Source organism: Epinephelus fuscoguttatus, linkage group LG7 (assembly GCF_011397635.1).
Source record: "Epinephelus fuscoguttatus linkage group LG7, E.fuscoguttatus.final_Chr_v1".
Classification (NCBI taxonomy): Eukaryota; Metazoa; Chordata; class Actinopteri; order Perciformes; family Serranidae; genus Epinephelus; species Epinephelus fuscoguttatus.
In genome coordinates this window covers 19,651,013-19,670,785 of record NC_064758.1, presented here as the reverse complement: position 1 = coordinate 19,670,785, position 19,773 = coordinate 19,651,013, and the positions used below count along the sequence as shown (strand labels likewise).

General features: G+C 41.8%; 1 protein-coding gene across 3 annotated transcripts in view; it reads left to right on the top strand.

The window, feature by feature from the left end:
* LOC125892227 (thymocyte selection-associated high mobility group box protein TOX-like) overlaps positions 1-19,773 on the top strand; it is a 102,596-nt gene that overhangs the window by 20,608 nt on the left and 62,215 nt on the right. For 2 of the 3 annotated variants that reach the window (XM_049582074.1, XM_049582073.1), the window contains exon 2: positions 16,109-16,201. The exons of the other annotated variant lie outside the window; for it this stretch is intronic. In XM_049582074.1, the coding sequence (XP_049438031.1) occupies positions 16,109-16,201 (93 nt within the window). The remainder of the gene's footprint in view (positions 1-16,108; positions 16,202-19,773) is intronic. 3 annotated transcript variants of the gene reach the window in all.

Below are 19,773 nucleotides of genomic sequence, written 5' to 3'. Positions count from 1 at the left end.
TGAACTCTAACTGCAACTTGACTGGTCTGCGGAGGCATGCAACCACGAGGTGGTAATTCTGGTTTAAATTTAGATTTACTACTTTGCTATTCATTTTTGCGAGTTACATACTTGGAGCAGTTGCCTGATTGCACCCATACATTGAGGTTTAACTCAGTAGGTAACATGTTGCCTTCATAGCTGCTCTGCCTCAGAGAAGTATCAGGAAACTAAACCCTAAAACAATCTTTAATTAATGAGCCATTATGACAAATGTTGACTTTTGCAGTTATTTTTGCAGCTCTATGCATGGTTAACTTTATGTCTGCTTTTTTCGCTCACCATCATCTTTTTGCCCGAGACATTTGGCTTGTTGCATGTCTCCAAGGCTGTAATCTGTTAGCACTTCCCCTATTTGTTTGCAGCAGTGTCTTTCAATTAAACAGCAGGGCCAATTTCTTCAGAGATTTCGTTTTCGAGTGACTCCCCAGAGAGGGAGCAGAGGAAATGGCTGAACACATCAGACACATTCGTCTTCTCTGCTTAGTTACCTTGCAGGGGGAAGATGGTGATACCCATTTCCTCCGTCTAATGTGTTTGCTTTACACCCTATGCCAAGTGTCAACATGCAGCTTCTTGACAGTCATTTTTCATTTGGAGCAAGTAGCTGGGCTGAATAAGCCAGGGCACTGCACAGTTTCTGCTTTTCCCCTTCTTTCATCAGCCGATTGTTGTTTTGAAGGTGGCAAACTTCTAACGTGCTTAAGGTTAAAAGTGCACTAGTCAGAGATTATTACTTAATAGCCTTGGCTGGTTGTTGATTGAGAATAAAAAGCCAATTATCATAATAGGATATGGGACATAATGACAGAATTAAATGAGTGTGACAGACACACAATAGGCCTGTTCTGTCATCGCCTTAGCCCAGCTCGCTTATTAGAATTAATCTGGCCTAATTAAAAATGCAAATGGCTCAAAGTCATTGACGGAGTTTACATGTTTTTAAAACATTTAACTGATTTAATTACATGGAAAATGAAATGGTGGGATGTGCAATTGAATTTTTTTTTTTCCCCCGTCGTCACCCTCCTGCCGGTTGCCACAGAGAAATGAATATTCTCTCATGCCAGGAAGAGAAGGTAATGAGATTAGTGCTCTCCCTCTCTCTGTTTCTCTCTCCATCTCTGCCTTTCAGAAGCTGATGGTTTGGTTCATCGAACCAAGAAGAGCTGTTTTATTGTTATCACTGAAAACATTTTATCTTGGTCTCAAAAGCACCTACTGTATAGTGTGGGCTGAGAGCTTCACAACATTTAAAGAGTTTCCTCCTACAATGTATCATTTTAAAAGACCGCTATATGATTTATAACCGAAAAAAAAAGCATATCCCGATTCCTACTGGTGTTGTTTTTCATATTTAAAGTCATGTAGAGGAAGCGTCAGAGGTCTTAACAGACAGATTTAATAGTCTAAAGTGTGTTGAAACGCTGTATAGCCTACAGCAAGTTGTGAAAGTGCACGACATGCTCTCACACATTTTTCAGGTTGACTCTAGGAAGGTGGTTCTACCACGACTGTCATGCGGCATGAAAAGAAAAGCATTTGTCCTCGAGTTTTTGCAAAATTAACATGATAAAATGTTGTGCATCCTGCTGCAAGCTCGAGAATAAAAGAAAAATCAGTCATCTCTTTTTCTACAGTATATTGCACTCAGTGACCTGTTTGAGTGAGACCAGCCAGTTCCTGTTTTCAGCCTTCATGCCACTAAAGGTTTCAGACTATATTCAGACTGTGTGCACCTTGTACTGGGAGCTCGTTAAAAGTGCAGATTGATAGTTTTGCTTACTAGAAACATGCTTGGTGTTTTTGCACCTTTCAGCCATGGTCGTAAAAACCCGCTAGCATGCGGTGGACATCCTGTGGGGGAGGAAATTGATTTTGCTGGGTTTGTTTGTTCTAGACCAACAGGCGACATGCATTGTTTGGCTATATTTCTTTACATTTCAGACTTATCGTTTTATTGGTGTATTAAAATATTTTATGGCTGTTATGACTTTACAGCTGTTTCAGAATAGTTTTATTTGAGCCAGTGTGATGGGTTTTTTTCCCTCAATCATAAATGTGTGCAAGAGAAGGCATTTGGAAGTGACAGAACGTTTTTAAATTTGATTCATGTGAATGGGCCAGATGTTCTGTTTTGATCTCGATGTGCTGTGTCTGTGCCTCTGTTACACCGTTTCCCACCCACCTAGCCTTACATCATCAGCGGCAATGCAGTTACTCAATGTGTAATACAGAGATGTCAAGCTACAAAGGGGTTTGAGATTGTGAACACGCTGTGAAAAAAGCTTTTTTATTTAAAGACCATTTATTTTGCAGCAGGAAAAAAGACGTACAGACATAAAACTTTGTGTTGACAGGACGGGATCAATTCCAACTGTGTGTCCGTACATCAGCTCAATGTGTTGAAATGGAAAGTATGCTATCGATCTGTGTGCATTAGTGCTCTACAGTAACATAAGCAATGAGTGGCAGAACAAAAGAGGCACTGTGCGTCACGCTGGAGGAGAGGTGCAGCACAAAGAGGACAGTTAACTTCATGCAGTCTATTGGCATTTCATTGTTTATCATTTTAAGTCCTGACGTATATTTGTCTTTCATAAAAGAATTTTACGCACTCGTATACATCTGGAGCAGATTTGGGATAGTTTGGAATACATATGCTGTTTTGCCCTGCAGTAAGAAAGGTTATTAACGTATACTGTAGTAAAGTGCTGCAAAAAATATGACACGGCTTGACATTATAAAGCCAAGAAAGCTACTAAAGCCCGTGTGTGATGGAGGTCAGGCAACACACTTACATCCTAGAAATCAAGTCGTTCATTTATATGTCCATGAGCTGCCCTCACTCACAACTGGATCGTCATTTGAGGCTGGAAAGCATACATCCTGATGATTTCTCCGCCTTCCAACTCATACTTTCCCTCAAGGGACAAAACACAATTACTCCATTGTGCCACACAGTACAGTATATCACATTCTGCACATTTCAGATAGAGAAAAGACGCAGTGTTGTGTTGGGGCATATGGCATCATGATAAATATGCTTTAGAGGGAGGAGGGTAAGGGTTGGAGGAAAAGGGGAGGGGGGGTTCACTGTCAGGGCACAAATTGAATGAACTTCAGCGCAGTGATTGGATTAGTGTATTGTAAACAAAGGGTTATTTCTGTAAATATCCTAATCCCAGGGGCCGGGATTAAAGGTGAACAAACAGAGGAAAATGAACCAAGAATCTCTCCAGTACTTTAGCCCAGTATGTCAGCTTTAGTATGTTACTGTATGTAACAGCATAAGGTGTAAAAAAACAAAACAAAAAAAAAACAAAACAAAAACAAAGACATCAGGACCACACTAACTTGATATGGAGACAAAGATCTTTGACCACATCTGAGAGAGAGACAGTTAGACAGACAGTGTCAGGGCCCTTTCAGTAACTGCACTGTTCAACTGTACCTACACACTGATGACAGGAAACGTGGTGGTGACAAGGAAAACCCTGAGATGCCACACACAGTGGGGTAAAAATAGGCCATTTGGCACGAGAGTCAGCAAGTGAGGGGGAGGAGAGGAATTAGAAATAGGGGAAATTGGTGCACGGTGTCTTATTGAAGGGACTTTTTTTTTTTTTCTGCAGGCCCAAGATAAGAAACTTCACTCTTTAATGTTGCTTAGCTGTTAGATCAATCTCATTTTCACTTGTTGGTTTTCTAAGAGAGAGACAGAGGAAGAAGAAAAAAAGAGAGTTTTTTTCCCCCTTGTTAAACAACAAAGGAAAAATGAACGCCCCTCGCTTTTGAGAGTTTATAGTCTGCACCTCCTACACCTTCACAGTTAGAAAAGCTGCCCACTTTTAACCCATTACCACCTTAAATGTGTTACAAACCTCACGTCTTAACACTGCCAGTAATATTCCCTCTATGTGTTGACCCAGGAAAAACCCACATTTGTTGTTGGTGTCAGGGGTGATCACAGCTTGTCTGAACCAGTCACTCAACGCCAGTTAAGATCATGCTGCTTCTTGTGTCAAACACTATAGGCTCACTGTAGCAGGCTGCTATAGGGGTGGATACTGGACATGACTTCCTGTACACAAAGATGCTTCAATGTGACTGTGAAGTGTGAATTGTCACATGTAATTCTCATAAAGTCACCAACTGCAGCTTCAAATAGATTGAATGTATTTAGATAACATTACACAGACAACTATTAATGACATGGAAACACCACAATCCTGTTAAAGTCATATAATATTTAACAGTGGTTTTCAGTCTGGGGGTAGAGAGCCATCCACTGGGCCTTAAGATGTATCTGAGGGGTCAAAAAGTGAGGTGGCTGCAGTAATTATGACAGAAGCAAAGGAGGAAGTCAGGTGATGCAGTATAAAGAATGAGAAAGTCTACATAGGGAGGAGGCCAGGGTGGATAGGTGGGATCAAACAAACACAGGACTTTCACCCAAGAAACTGTTTTTGCATACCGTGTGAAACTACAAGTCAATGCTGAGTTATTTTAACTATATAGTGTAGTATGTAGCTACACTATGTCCCTTGACATTTGTCACATAAAGTTACTAAGAAACATACTTTTTTTTAAGCCAAACCATGAATAGTTTTGGTTCAGTTGTAACCATTTCACCATGTTGTTCACAGTGAATTCATAATGTGTTTAAATCTGTAACCATTAACGTATGCATATATACATATATGACCTATTCTACGATGTGTTGATCTTCTGCTGCTGGTAGGCTGACTAATTTAGGAAATGCTCGTGTTGGTTGTATGAGAGGTTAGGAAGAAGGAGTTATATCCAGAGCTGAAAAGTGAAGCGAATGTGGAGGTGCCTTAAGCCTGCATTCTGTCTAATGGTCAGCAGGGGGCAACTCCACTGACAAAAGTCAATGAGAAAATGGCGCAACATCTCACCTGATTTATTACTTCAGTAAACATTTTGCTGATGAGTTATGACCTCAAACAGTAGTTTCAAGTCTTCTTCAATACAGCTTGATGTTCATTTGGTAAAGTCTGGTCCTATTTAGAATAAAATGGATGATAAAACAGGGTATGCTTTGTGGCGTGGCTACTTTGTGACAAGTTGCTACCACAGCAGTGTCTTTGGGCTTTCAGTTAGATCCACCCTTCGCCCCTCCTAAGCTCTACCCTCTTGTCCAAATATGGTCACTTCTGGCTTCAAAAACAAGATGGCGATGACCAAAATGCCAAATGTGAGTTCATGAACCAATGGATTATATCGTGGTAGCTACGTCCATTACTTTACACAGCCAGTAGGTAGGAACAAATGACTTACATGGTTGTATGGGTTGGGGGACTTATTTTTCTTATGCATTAAATGATTGATGCACATTTTTATGGTAGTCAGGTGCTCACATGAACATTGAAACTGGTTTTGTTCGCTCTAGATATTCTTCCTTTTCTTATTAGCCATTAAGAAATCCCTTCCTTATGTGCTTCCTCCTTCTGTGCAAAATCTTACCAGCTAAAACTTAAAAGGAAGTGCTAATAATTCAGACGCAGCCTGTGACAGGCAGACACTGATTTATATTAAGGGGTTACGAACCAGAAAACTTCAATGCAAGTACTTCTATATTCCTGTGATTATAGTGTGACGTGTACAGAACTACTGGTTTGGGGTAAACTGAGACAACCCAGTATGTACCCATCTGGTGTGAATAGTCTAATAACTTACATTCAGTATCCTGTATCATACACCAGGTTTATGTCTGACAGATGTGTAGCCAGCCTTTTATAACCAGACCGCCATGTCTCAGCCAACGGTCAAGCTGTAACACCCAGTCAGAGTCTGCTCTCGGCCCTTGAGGAATGAAAAACGACGTGTCCTCAGGCCTGCCCCTCCTCTGCATATCTGCTCATTCATCTGGGCCGCTCATTAAAGGGTAATTACCTGTAATTAGTGAATCATGTCGCTTTAATGAAGATGTTGAAAGCTGTTGGAGCCAGAAGGGCTGGCCTTAATTCTGAGTGATGTTCAAGATTAGCGGCAGACAGGAATTCAATAAAGACAGACAGATTAATGAAATATTAGCATTTTGCCGGTGCCATAGGTGGCTTGTATTATGTTTATATTTCACATTCATTTTCAATTCTATTGGCGTCAACACCTGGCTCTGGAGGGCAAGTACGTGTTACTGTATCAGAGCTTGCTAATGGGCACGATGATGATGAAGCTGTGTGTGTCTAAGTACGTCTGTGAATATGTGCGTGTGTGTGTGTGTGCGGTGCTTTCGCGGGCGAGTGTAATGCTTGCTCTAATGTGTGCTGTGCTGAGTGTGTGTGTGTGTGTGTGTGTGTGTGTGTGTGTGTGTGTGTGTGTGTGTTCCCTGGCGGCGTGGTGAGTGTTTAATCTGGCCCGGTGGCGTGCCGTTGGCCCGGCTAATCACAGTGTGTCTGTAGGAGTGCGCTGAGCCAGGGGAGCACGCCGTCGCTAACAGCGCCTGACAGACTCATTAGAGAGACCTGGCACTGAGCTCGCAAGGCACACACACACTCACACACAGAGGAAGATACACACTCAAACACTTTGAAACACACACAGTGGGAAAGGCACTCAGGCTCAACTGTACAGACATTGGGATAAATTCACACACTCACACACTTCTTTTTTTTTTGGACGTTCTTGCACATGCACACACATTCATTCATATAATCATTCATAGACAAGTGTGTGCTGTTTCTTTCTCTCTCTCACACACACACACACACACACACACAGCGCTCCACGTGTGAGAACAAGGCAGGCGGTGACCCCTTGCAGTCGCAGCCCAAACACAGACAAGAGCCGAGAGAGCATCTGGGAAAAAGGGGGGGGGGGGGGATGGAGGGTGGGAAAAAACGAGAGGAGGCGAAGAGGAGGAGTGGAGTGGAGAGAAGGGAAGCTTGTGATGCAGCAAATCTTTCTACCATTCAAATGGGGTGTTTAGACAGGCAAATGACATTTGCAAAGGCTAATTATGTGCAGTCAGGAGATCACCTGCACCCCACTGAAAACCTTAAGAGTGTAAAAAATAGCATGTTAGCGACGTATCGAATGTAGGCTGTATTTAAAGGTACTGTAATGGTGAGAAGGGTTAAAAAAACACTCTTCTTCTGTTCACAAAGAAAATGAAAGTAAAAAACTATTAATTCTCCACGATTAGGTAGAATGACATTTAGCAAAGTTCAACAAACTACTTTGACAAATTACTTAAGACTTGCTTGCGTTGCTCTCACAGCGAGGTTAATTGCAGCTCAGCTGCAGCAGAGCCAAGTGGAAACATTAGGTTCGGCTGAATAACAGGTGAATGCAAAGCAGGTCAATACGTAGTCAAGTGTGGGCCTGCCAGCTGTTCACTCCCTCTGCTCTGCCACCGCACAATGGTGACACACACACATACAAACGCACACACACATGTTCATGCTTTGCACACAAGAAATAACAAGGACAGAGTTAAACATGTAAACAAAGCAAACAGAAATCTATTCATTTTTTAATGTATTTCTTTTATTTAAAGTCTATTCAGTGAAGCCTATAAACAAAGTACATTATACATACAGTGATGCATTAAAAAAGTGGTGATACACAGCACATTGACAAATGATAGAAGAATAAAGCTAATTTGTTTTAATCGTCAACAAATCCGATGAAAATACCAAACCAACATGAATCTCTCGGACTAACAAGTGTCGTCTGAAGCCTGATCCTGACGTACCTTTGTCCCACAGCCCTCCATGAAAAATGAATAAAAACAAAATGAGCCACACCATCTTGGTCCTGCACTTACTCACAAGTTTGCTGTGTGTATTTTGCCCCAAAAATGCACTTTACTCCTGTTTGAGTTTGTGGTTAACCTGAATAAATTGATTTTTTGGCTGCCAACAAGCTGTAAACCCAGAATTGGCAAACTTTCCAGCAAACAGTTGCCTATTTACACATCCAGCAGACATGAAGCAACATTAACATTCATTTGGAGTCGTGATCCGTCCACCTGGCAAATGTAGATCCAGTGATCATGCTCCTTTTTGCTCTGTGTTGCTCTCCACCAGCTCCTCTGGGAAACATGTTTTTAGCTGCGAAATGCTCCTCAGTAGTCCTTTTACCACTGGACTACAACACAGTAACACCCACAAACATCTGGCTTTTGTATTTATTGGGAAAGGACACAATCAGTATTCAAATGAGTAGCAGGCAGTAGTCGCGAGTATTTATCGGCTATCGCTCCAATCGGCTTCGATCGACAGTGATGGAAATACTGCCCCCCCCCCCCAGGTGGATGCACCAAGTTTAGCTCCTTTGTTGTCACAATGCAATGACGCACCACCACAAAAACAACATCTGTCTCCGCCCAAGCAGCACATGAGTGGCCTCCATGCTGCTTTCTACTATTTATTGACCTGTTTTCAGTCCTGTCCATGATGTTAAACGTGGCACACCATCAAGAAAAAAAAGAGGCATACTTGTCTCCACTAGCAGCGGGAAAGCAGTCTATCACGTAATTTAAACAGGTTTCCTTGCTTGAAAAGAACCTGCATTCATGCGATAATTTTGGAAGGAAAAGGATAAAAGTTCAATAGGCAGTCTCAGGCTTTGTCTGTTAAATCAATTAATTTATTTGTTTTTAATCTGCTGCTTGTTGCAGTTGCAAACACTGCAGATGAGAGCGGTGACAGTGAACCAAACAGCAAAGCTATGTGCCGTAAAATCAAAACAATGAGCTGAAAGATGCTAAAAGAGCTCCGTAGATATTTCTCTGGAGTTGTCAGTCTGAGTGCGACTCCCTTTCAGAGTACACAAAGTCTTTTGATCAATTGCTCATATAAAATATTGATTAGAGTGGCTTTTTGAAAAATGAAACTGTGACCCATTTTTAAAGATTGAGGTGAGTTGGAAAGCATTGAGGGATAGACGAACGCATTGCTGGGTTTGGTCTTTTCATTGAATTGTCGACTATTACAAACAATATCAAATAACACCAGCCTCATCCTGTAACACTTGAAACCATTAAATAAAGAAAGAAGAAACAAGAAGTTGCTGTGAGACACAGAGTTATACTGTATATTCTGCTGCCAGTTCTGCCAGGTGCCTCTCTTTCTCACTTTCTCAGCCACTCTTATCCTTCACTCTCATACACTAACCTCCTTGTCAGGAGCTTTAATCTAGCCTTGTAGGTGTAACTGGAAAAAGTTTCTCTGACAACCTTGTTTCACCCAAAAGCCAAATCAAACTGTCTTTAATTTTCTCTACCAATGTACCATGTAACAGGCCAAACCCCCCCCCCCCCCGTTTCTCTCTGTCTATTACTCTCTGTGTCTGTTTCTCACTCTGTTTCTCTGTATCTTCAGAGTACAATAGCTGTTTTGCTCTCCTCTTTCGCCCATTCTCTCTCCCTCACTCTTCTCCACCACAAGGCTGTGACATTGAGGGAATGTGATGTGATGTATTGTAGTGAATAATGTATTCTGCGAGGATTGTACAGAGCGTGTAGAGCAGATGGCAGCAGGTTGATCTCGATGTGTGTGTGTGTGTGTGTGTGTGTGTGTTTAATGATGACAGTGTGTATATGTGTGACGTGCGTATGAGCGTGTGCATGTGTGTGTATGTGTATGTGAGCTCACCCAGAATGGGGGAGGGGACAGAGGAGAAGAAGGGAGGAGGGAGGGAAGGAGGGAGGGAGGGAGGGAGAGTGGGGGTTGGTGTGTATGTGTGTGTATGTGAGCCTCCTTTGTGAGATAAAACATGCAAATGGTGGATTATTTTAATGCAGTTTTTTCTAGAGCCCTGAGCCTTAATCCCTAAAGCAGTTGAAATGAAAATAGTATATGTTTTCTTTCAAACTCTCTCCCTCCCGCCCTGTTTTTTTTTTTTTTTTGTATTCCCTGATAGGAATTTACAACCACCAGCTGTCTAGGAACGGGATCCTTTGCACTTAAATTTCTCTCTGGTGTAGTTACAGCCAAAGACTGATGATTACAGCCAGATAGCATGGAATTGACTAAAGCTAGTCAGGCCTGAACTGCTCTGTTGCACAGTGGAAGGATCATGGTTGTGAAATTTTGCTCTGATTGAATGGTGATAACGACGTCGATCACAGAAATACAGCTGAATGCTCAGTTTCTTACTTTGAATGGACTGCAGATGTATAAAATATGCGCATTTATAAACACTTGCACATGCTCAAGCACACTGGAACCCAAAAAGGAGGCACAAAATCACAGGACTACAGCCCTTGTATTACATTCAGGCTTGAGGCCAACTGTTTTCTATAGCTTATTTATAGTTTATTACATGTATAAACAATATAATATGTAAAAAAGGCTCCTACATATAAGTGGCTAGGCCCCTGATAAGGTTCAGTGAATAGGCCCCTAATTTACTTTACTCATATCAGCCTCTGGGGCTGAGAAAAAGAAGCCAACATACAAGTGCCAGAAACTGCAGTTCTTCCAATGGCCACTTGGGGCTGGCTTCAAAAGCGAGTCACTCCCCATAGACACCCATGTTAAAATGCCCAACTTTAACCCTCAGTGTGTAAAAATGGTGAGTAACAGTGACATCAGCGGTCAAATTCTAGATTGCAGGGCTCACTCGCGCTCACTTGCTCACCCCTCCCGTCGGGTAAGTGACGGTGGCCTCGTAGGTCAAAAAGCCTTGCGCAGACAGAGATGGCATCATCCACAAGTCTTTCAAGTGTTTCAAGTAGTGATGAGGTGAATATTTATTTAGGAATCTAAACCATGTTACGATATTGTAGCGACCCTGCAGTAAATGTTGTTATAATGTCAATGTTCAGTGAGTTAATGGCATGTTTGGGATTGAATGAGTATAGGAAGGGGGGCGGGGTGCGTGTGTGATGGGGATGAGGCTGTGTGAGTGCGCGTGCTGGTGTGTGTATAAGCGAGCTGGAGGAGAGAGCAGGAGTGCGCAGTTGGAGTTACAGCTAAGTTCTTGTTTGTGGGTTGTTTTGGCGTGGTTACGGCCAACAGTAACCTGTACTGTTCAGTAATAAACAGTGGTTTGCCGAATAACTGCGTCATCCTTTCCACATGTCCTGGCGGACGCTACAATATGTTATAGCTTACCAGTGACATATAGGTTATCTGTGAGATATAACGTTATGTTGGGAGTGTTTTATCTCTGATTGTTTTGGTAACGCGAGCAAACATTAGCACAGTAATGCTAAAATAACACGTTTTATGTGATAGTCACGGCACAGTGCGGCAAATATAGGTTGGTATGATTATAATACATGCGTTTCCAGAGTGTTCTTCCACAGGAGTTCTTTCCACCTGGAATAAGCAACGCCAATATTCGCTCGCGTTTTGTCCCGTCCTTGCTTATCTGACCTTTTTCTTTTATTTGGTGGCGTGGTTGCCCTCTTACGGGGCAAAACATATGTGTGTTCTTCCATTTAAAGTGTGACAGAATCATAAAAGTACAAAGCAGGTTCACGCAGAAGCGCCCCAGATTGATCTTCACCTTAACCGTCTCCAGTGATGGCAAGTTCTAGGTAAACACGAAAGGCGAAGCGCATATATCCCTTTCGGCCACTGTATTCAAATATGCCAACGCAAGAGGGCAGCCTCCAGCAGACCGCACCCTGCCTGTGTATATATAGAGAAATCATTCTAAGCCGATGAGAAAGCTTCCATTTGTATGTGAATTGCATTACACTTTAGTAAATATATATTTATGAAAGCAGCAGTAAACATGTTTACAGCCTGGTACAAAAAAAATGATTTTGGTCCCTGTAGCTTATTTCATCGTTCATGACAACTGCACAGGGAGTGAATTTTAAAATAACTCACCTCCTCACATTTTATTAAAGCTTAAAGTTATGCGTAATTAAGGATAGAGCCTCTGTGAGTGACAGGCTGTCTGTGGATATTGTCCTCAGGTGCTCAGTCTGATCCACCCCTCACTTGTCCATGGCACTAGCCTCCCTTTCAAATATAGCTCTAAAAAAACAAGATGGCCGTGGCTTAAATGTCAAACTCAAGGCTTCAAAATCAAGAGTCTACAAACCAGTTGGTGATGCTATGGTAGCTACTTTAATTATTATGCAGTCTATGATATCAACCCATGCGCTTGCAGCCTCTCACCTAGTTTAGAACAATGAATTTCTCAGGTCAATTTCCTGCCTGCAGGTTTTTTATGTGTCATAGTGACTATGCTACCGACCGGCAACAGGAAGTAAGACTTGTCTGACAGTTATTTTATTTTACCTGAAATTTGCATAGTGGGTTGACAGAAGCATGATGTGTAATTAGTGTATTCTGTAGCACCACATAGTGGACACAAAAAGTGGTACTGGCCCGTTCATGAGTACGTGCAGCTTTGATTTTTTTTTTTTTTTTTTTTTTCCATAACAGTTGCTACAAAATAAAATGGCTTATACCATTTTCAAGAGCAGGGGCGTCAATATGAAATAGGCTACATATTAATACAAAACATATATTTGTTTTTTTAATAACTAATGATGAATATTTTGGTTCAAAATAAAAGTTGCTTATCATTAATTAAATTAATGATAATGTCTGGATCCCCCCCTTATCTGTGGGCCTGTGCGAAAATTGTAAAAAAAAAAAAAATCAGCTTTTGTGAAAATATATTTCAAATGTGAAAAAACTGACATGGTTTATATTTCACATGTGCACTTTCTAAAGAACATGCTTTTCACAAATACTGTGTGGTTCACGTTGAGATGTTTAGATTTTTTTTTGGAAAGGAGGAAGTTAAATAAGGAAGTATAGAGAATAAAAGTTTGCCTGAGTTTGTGCATTAGCTGTCAGGAGGGATAAATAAACACATAACAAGCAGTGGCTTAAGCACACAAACATAGATACACAGTATCCCCCGGTATGAAGACGTCCCCTATAGAAGAAGCAGAAACAGATGGTAGAATCTATTTACATTCACTTAAGTGATGAGTTTATAAACTGAAGGTTATTCAGTTTCCTGCACTTAGCGGAGACTTTGTTTTGAGACATATAGGCGACTGTGGAGCTGCACTCACACTGTTAATGTTTGATACCTTCATTACTCACACAATTATACTACACTGATATACTGTGCCATTATATCCTCTTCCTGCTTGTGTCCATTCTTTTCCTACCTGTTGGTTACCTGTGTTGGGAGCTGGTGGTGTGGTGCTCCACTCTCTGCAGGCTCCTTCAGGCCCCTGAAGGCTCATCAGCAATGTGGTAGCAACAACGAGATATTCAAGGTGGCATGTTTGGCTGCAAAGTGCAAAGCCCGGTGGATGCCTGGCAACTGGCCTGCAGTACTGTTATGTTACTGAGGCTAGACACCACAACAACAGAAAACATCCTTTTATTGTATCCTCCCACTCCACAGATGCAAAAACAGAGGAAAAGACAAGAACCTTGTTATTGCTTTTTCTATGGAAACGTTTTATCAATTAATCATCGTAAGAGCTGCAGTGCATGTGAGGATTTTCGTGAAATACCAAGGCTGAAACAGAGCATATGGAATAGTGAGGAGAAGAAGGCTCGCACATCCTTGTCTCTTTCATATTAGGGACAGTGAGCATAATTGAGTAAATGTATTTAAGTATTTGAGCGAGCAGATTCAGCCTCTCTGGGATGGTTGATATTGTACTTAGGAAGAATATTGCCCGAGGCAATTCATTAGCGGTAAATAATTGAGAGGTTCGGATAGTGCTAAGGTGAAATGCCTGTTATTATTTTATGGAGTTTGTGTTCTTAGGGCTCTTCAGTTTAAGAATATTAAAAATGCAGTAAGCCTTCCCACAAATTACTCACTGGAAAGATTCACAATGGGCGCTAATGACTAACCATCCATCTTCCATTGTTTTCAAGCTCTGTAAAAGTGTTTCGCTGCGCCATTATCAATTCTATTTCTGCTTTTGGTAATGTTCTTTTATTTCATGAAAGATGTTATTTTACCCTCATGCTTTTTACATTTTTTACTGGTTTTATTTGAGGTAATTAAGGCACATCAGCTATTACAGCAGGATACCTTCCAGTGACATTTTATTAAAAAGAAATTAAATGTCTCTTAACTCCAGTTTCGAAAGCTTGTAGTTGAGATTGTAGCGTCCGGTCTCTCAAGACAGGGTGTGGAAAGTGTGATGGAGCTGTCAACCAGACGCGCAGCAGGCCGTTGTGGAGCTCTACGAATAGCAAGGGCTTATATTAAACATAGATTAAACACCAGCAGTCTTGGGATGTCTCATTGGTAAACTAATAAATCTGCCTCATGTGCACCTGCATCTGTTTATTTAACCTTCGATTGGCTCATGCAAATGTCATTTCTTTACATTAACTTGCATTCAGCTAACTTTTACTCTACTCAAGGGTTCATTTAAACCACACTTTTACCTCTGTGTGTGTCTTTTATTTATTTCTGTGCATGCTTCAGCTCAGATGAACTCTTATCTGTTAAAAGTTGTCACCTTTACTTGCTGGTTTTCCGGTGATGCAACTTAAAGGCCACTGAGGTTTTATTTAACATCTTATACGCCAACACAACACCACGTGACAACCGAGAAATGGGGGGCGCATCTGAGGGTCTGATCAGTTATTCACAGCACTGTATCCACCATAATAGCATGATGTGTTTAACCCGTGGTCTGTGGTCTGTGTGCAAGAGCTGTTTGTCCTTAACAGGTCAACGGTTGTGTAGTGTTTGATAAAATGCTGTCAGTTGCGGTTGGACTGTTTCTGTAGTCATCGTAGCAGCGTGACTTTAGGGTGAGTGTTAGTTGGTCCATCTATGTAACTGACTGTCCATTTGTCTTTTCAAAAGTTGATTTGGTTTGCAGTGAAATGTTGAATGGCTTGATGTTTAGTAGAAACTTTCATGGTCCCCAGAGGATGAATTCTAATGAGTTTGGTTATTCCCTTCAGTGCCACCACTCGGGGTAAAGTTCCACTTTAGTTTAAACCTAATGAGGGAATTTTAGTCAGACTCATGACACAGAATTATTTTGTAAACTGGATGAACCCTTTGATTCAAATTAGGGTTGGGCCAATGGACGATGTCATCATCCATCACCAGTGCCCATGTTGTGATTTAAAAGCCCCCTCCCCCCTGTCCACGCCAACACCGAGGCATGGGTTTGTGGTAGTGCTAAACATTCATTGTGTAGTTGAAAAGTAACAATTAAGATTTTTCTACCAGATGAACTGTAGGCTGCCAGATGGGTGAAGTGTTACACTTTTTAGCAACCAAGGTTATTGTCGTCATTGTGATCATTTGATCAACATCTTCTCACATATGCAAGGCTGGCTGCTGTTATGGTTTTGTTTTTTTTCACTGATAAGGTGATGTAGATATCACAAGTTTCCGGTAGGTGGGCGTTATGAGTAAATTATTAATACTCGACAGAAACACCGCATGCAATAGTCCACCTCACACCTTCTCTTTCCCCATCTTTGTCTGGTTACAAATGAGCGTTTCTGTCTCATTGAACCACCTTTGTGTTCTTGCTCAATTTCACTGTGCGCTTTTAAATATGTGAGCTGATATGGCAGGTCATATTTATAGCATAGGTGGTATTCATTTCCTGATTATTAATGTATACGTGGTGTAAATCCACTCGTTGATCCATGATACTCCTTAAGTCTCCGGATCCTTGGCCCAGTGCCAGCGTTCAGCCCCACTGTTTTGTCAGAGGTTTGTGTGTATGCTCGTCAGCGTGTGCAAGAGAGCAGGGAGGTGGGCATGGGGAGGAGGCGTGTTCGGGGTGGAGGGGATGTCAGCTCATTAACCTCCATTCTTCCCCCAGCACGGCGCTGCATAGAGTCACTGTGTAAGTCTCATGTCATTACTCCTCCCCCTGCACGCGTGTGCTGGGCATGAGGGAAAGAGCAGAGCAACCGGAGAAAGGGAGAAGGAGGGAAAGGTTCACAAGGGAGTTGGGGGGTGGGGGGTAAAGGGGCTTGACATGTTCCTTTACAAATGCCCTGCTTGTATCTCCCAAACTAAAGCCCCGCCATCTCGTTTCCTTCCCCACTTTTGTCTTCTCTGTCTCTTCTCTTTTTCTCCCTTGCTGTCTCTCTCTCTCTAACCACAGGCCCGGTACAGTGTGGGTGAACGAGGGGTTAGGCTCCACACTGCCCCCCCTCCAGGCATCAATCCAGCTAGGAAAAGACTGCCCACTGCTGTGGTGAGATACAGTAGTCCAGCCCCCAGTTACTGAAACCCCTTTGTTTGTCAGCCAATTGATTTGGGAAGGTGTACCTCAAGCCACTGACCTGGGCCCACTTTTGTTTTGGAGGTTCCAAGCTGAGGACATTTAGAGTTGTGATGAAATTGCTCTTTATAGACATATTTACTCAAACTCCTGAAAATCGCTACAACAACACGCACGTACATGTGTAAACACATTTTAAAAAGTCATTATTTTGTATTCTCCCCCACACAGCACAAATATTGTATATATTTGCATTTGAAAACAGGCAAACTTACGGGAATTTACAGATGCTGTCAGGAGGTATGTTTCTTAATTGCAGCAACATATGTGTGAAAACACGCAAAGGTGCAAAATACGCCCCTATGGCTGTTACAGTCAGGTCACACGATGTGTGCATCTATAGAAACTAAGAGTCAGAACAGCACATTTATCATTTTTGGAGTTCATCTTTTACAGCTCTTTTAACTTAATGACCATAATGATTTTAAAAATAATCTAAATAAATGTAATACAAAATTATTTACAAACATGTTGCAACTCATGCCCAAAACATAACACATAGACCTTTCTTCAGGAAGCTTGCTTTTAAAAAAAAAGGTGTTGCAATGTGACTTCCTGTGAATTTTTTATCTTTTGTTAAAACTATACGAATGACCTATTCGACAGTCAGATATTGTTGGCAATAATATTGCACATGTACCTGTTAAGTAAAACTATGTTTTTGTGTTTATATCTATTACTAGTGCTAAGTGAACAGACCACAACCTGATTATCAGTAACAGTAATTCAACAGTGACAACACTTCCTTCCCACCTTCCATAACTGTACACTGTGCTGCATGTTAAAGTCCGTGCCATGTTGGTGCACACCTATAGAAATAGCTAAATGTGTTTCCTGTGCTCAAAATGATTTATTTTAGTCACTGCCAGAACAGTAAAACTTCAGCCTTTTTTCTTCACTCTTTGCTCTTTCATGCTTTATTCTGTGCAGAGGCAAGAGAGCAGTAGATTGCAATAAGATAACCAATTATATGCTAGAGGAAACCAGACTTTTTTTTCCTGCTGCAGTTATCTGATGCTGCGGTGAGCAGAGGCAAAGGGCTGGGGTAATGTGACATTCACTCTGCCCTTTATCTTCTCTCATTGCTGTTTACCCCAGTCAGTTAAAAGTGGCTTGTGCTCTGCATCCTCTCCTGCTGCCAGAGAAACCTCACCAACATAGCCTCACGTAGAGAAACTCACTTACTGTACGGACACACACAAACGTGCAAAAACACTCACACACATGTTCTCACCTCAGACAGGTAGACTTGTGGGATAACCACTTTCCTCATAGTAGCACCCATGTTAAGTGTAGCACGACTGCACCTGCTGGGGTTAGTTGCTAATTGCATGTGATGCTACTGTGCTAGATGCTAAGAAGGTGTTTCCCAGTAATGGTTAGCAGGCAGGCCATTGAAGGCGATAGTGGCAGGATGAGGGAGGATGTGTGGGTGGCACTTTGGTCTGACACATTTTTTCTGTTATACCTTTGCACGAACACCTTTCACTCTACTTCCATCTGGTAGCAGATACAAGACACTTTGATGGAAAAAGGCACATTTTAGACATATTGGTGCTATATTCCATAGCTCGCTAATTGCAGTAACACACCATGTATTCCGTTGTTGTATGTAAATGTATCTGTGGAGGCATGAATAATGCACCATGCATTAAAAAAATGCATATTGTGGACAATCAAGTCTATTAATCTATGACCTGTTAGCTCTTTGCTCTAGTTACTGCACCGACAGACTGATTATATTGATGATAGACAAACGAGCTATATGTTGACATACCTGGACCTCCACCAAACACAGTGCAGTCATGTTTTATCCAAGTCCAAAGGAGAGAGAAGCTTTGACCTAAAGCTGCATCTAGATAGATTTTGACTGTTGAACCTAAACCTGCAATAACAGACCATACCGACTTTTCATTTAATTTGGTAAACAGTTGCATATTTACACATCCTAATTCAACATTAGAATTCACTGGGAGTCATGTCTCTGGACACCTGATGAATGTTAAGTCCACTGATATAGCTCTGTGTTGGTCTCCTCCAGCTTCTGAGTGAAATCTCTGGCTCTTTAGCAGCTAAATGCGCCACTATGTTTGCCAGTAATGCTGCATTTAGAGCCCGTATGTAGCTTGTATGGACATATACCATAACCCAGATCTGTTTTGTATTTCCACTGCAGACGGTACTAGTAAATGTAGGCAGGGTTGTTACCAGATAATGTCACTGCTTGGTCCAGCTCTCGCTGTTTTTCCTTGTTACAGGCGATGCAGAGGAATGCCTTCACCTCACTGATCGTCCACTGATCGTGTAGCATGCAGATATTTTCAGAACAAAAAGGTACAGGCTGGAGTGTTTAGAGTCCCCGTCTGAGTCCTTGTAGAGCAAGAGTGATGATTCTCTATTGGTCAATCAGTGGACTATAGTGTTCTAGCTCAAGCTCTGGCTTTCAGTATCAGATCCGTGCGCTAGGTACCCCAACAGAGAGGTGAAGAAAAAATGAGACAGAGAGGAAAAGTTCTGTGGGAACCATCCACCACTTGCCCAGAACGCCCATTGGAGGTGTTCTGGCCATGTCCCAGTGGTAGGAGGCTCCGGGGTAGACTCAGAGCACGCTGAGGGGATAACATTTCTCATCTGGCCCGGGAACGCCTTGGGGTCCCCCAGGAGAAGCTGGAAAGCGTTTGCTGGGCAGGATGGGCATCTGGGGTGCTTTACTTGGCCTGCTGCCCCTGCGACCCGGCCCTGGATAAGTGGATCAAAATGGATGGATGGATGGATGGATGAACTACTTTTCACAGTGGAGCTGCAAAAATAACCGTTCTAATGTGTAACAAACTGGACTGCTTGGTGAAAACAAGCTTAAGTTGCTAACTTGTCTGCCAGTTAGTGCTGGGTAGGTAGTGTACTGTTGGCTTTTAGAGCTTTTTGGCTGAAAAACAGCTGCCTGCCGTGGAAGAAAACAACAATGATGAGAATGTTCTTAACTAGTAAATCCCAAAAATCTAAACAATAAGCTGAAAATTGCTAAAACTCTCCTCTGAACTGAAGGCAACACCACAGTAGGGTGATCACTCTCTGTGGGCTCAGCACAACAAGTGCTCCCTTTTATGTACAAGGAGACATGTGATCCATTGTTAATATAAAAGTATTGATTATAGTAGCCTCAAATCAAAGAAGAAGACAGAGTGAGTGTATTTGCCCCACTGAAATCCAAATATCTTGTATTAACACCTCTCCATCAACAGAAAGCAATGTCTAAAGGTTAAAAGTAAAATACATTTGTCTCCTAAAAGGCAGTGACACAGGCTAGATATTTTCAGTCTGATACGATATCTTTTAGTCTGAAACAATCACAGACTTGGCAGATTGGTAAACATGAGCCAGCTGTGTGCTGTTTACTGACGGCAAGTTACACGAGTGCTGTGTATTAGAGCTTTTAAACAGTTTTTGTTAGGGCCATTTACAACCAGAAATATTAAGTTACTCAT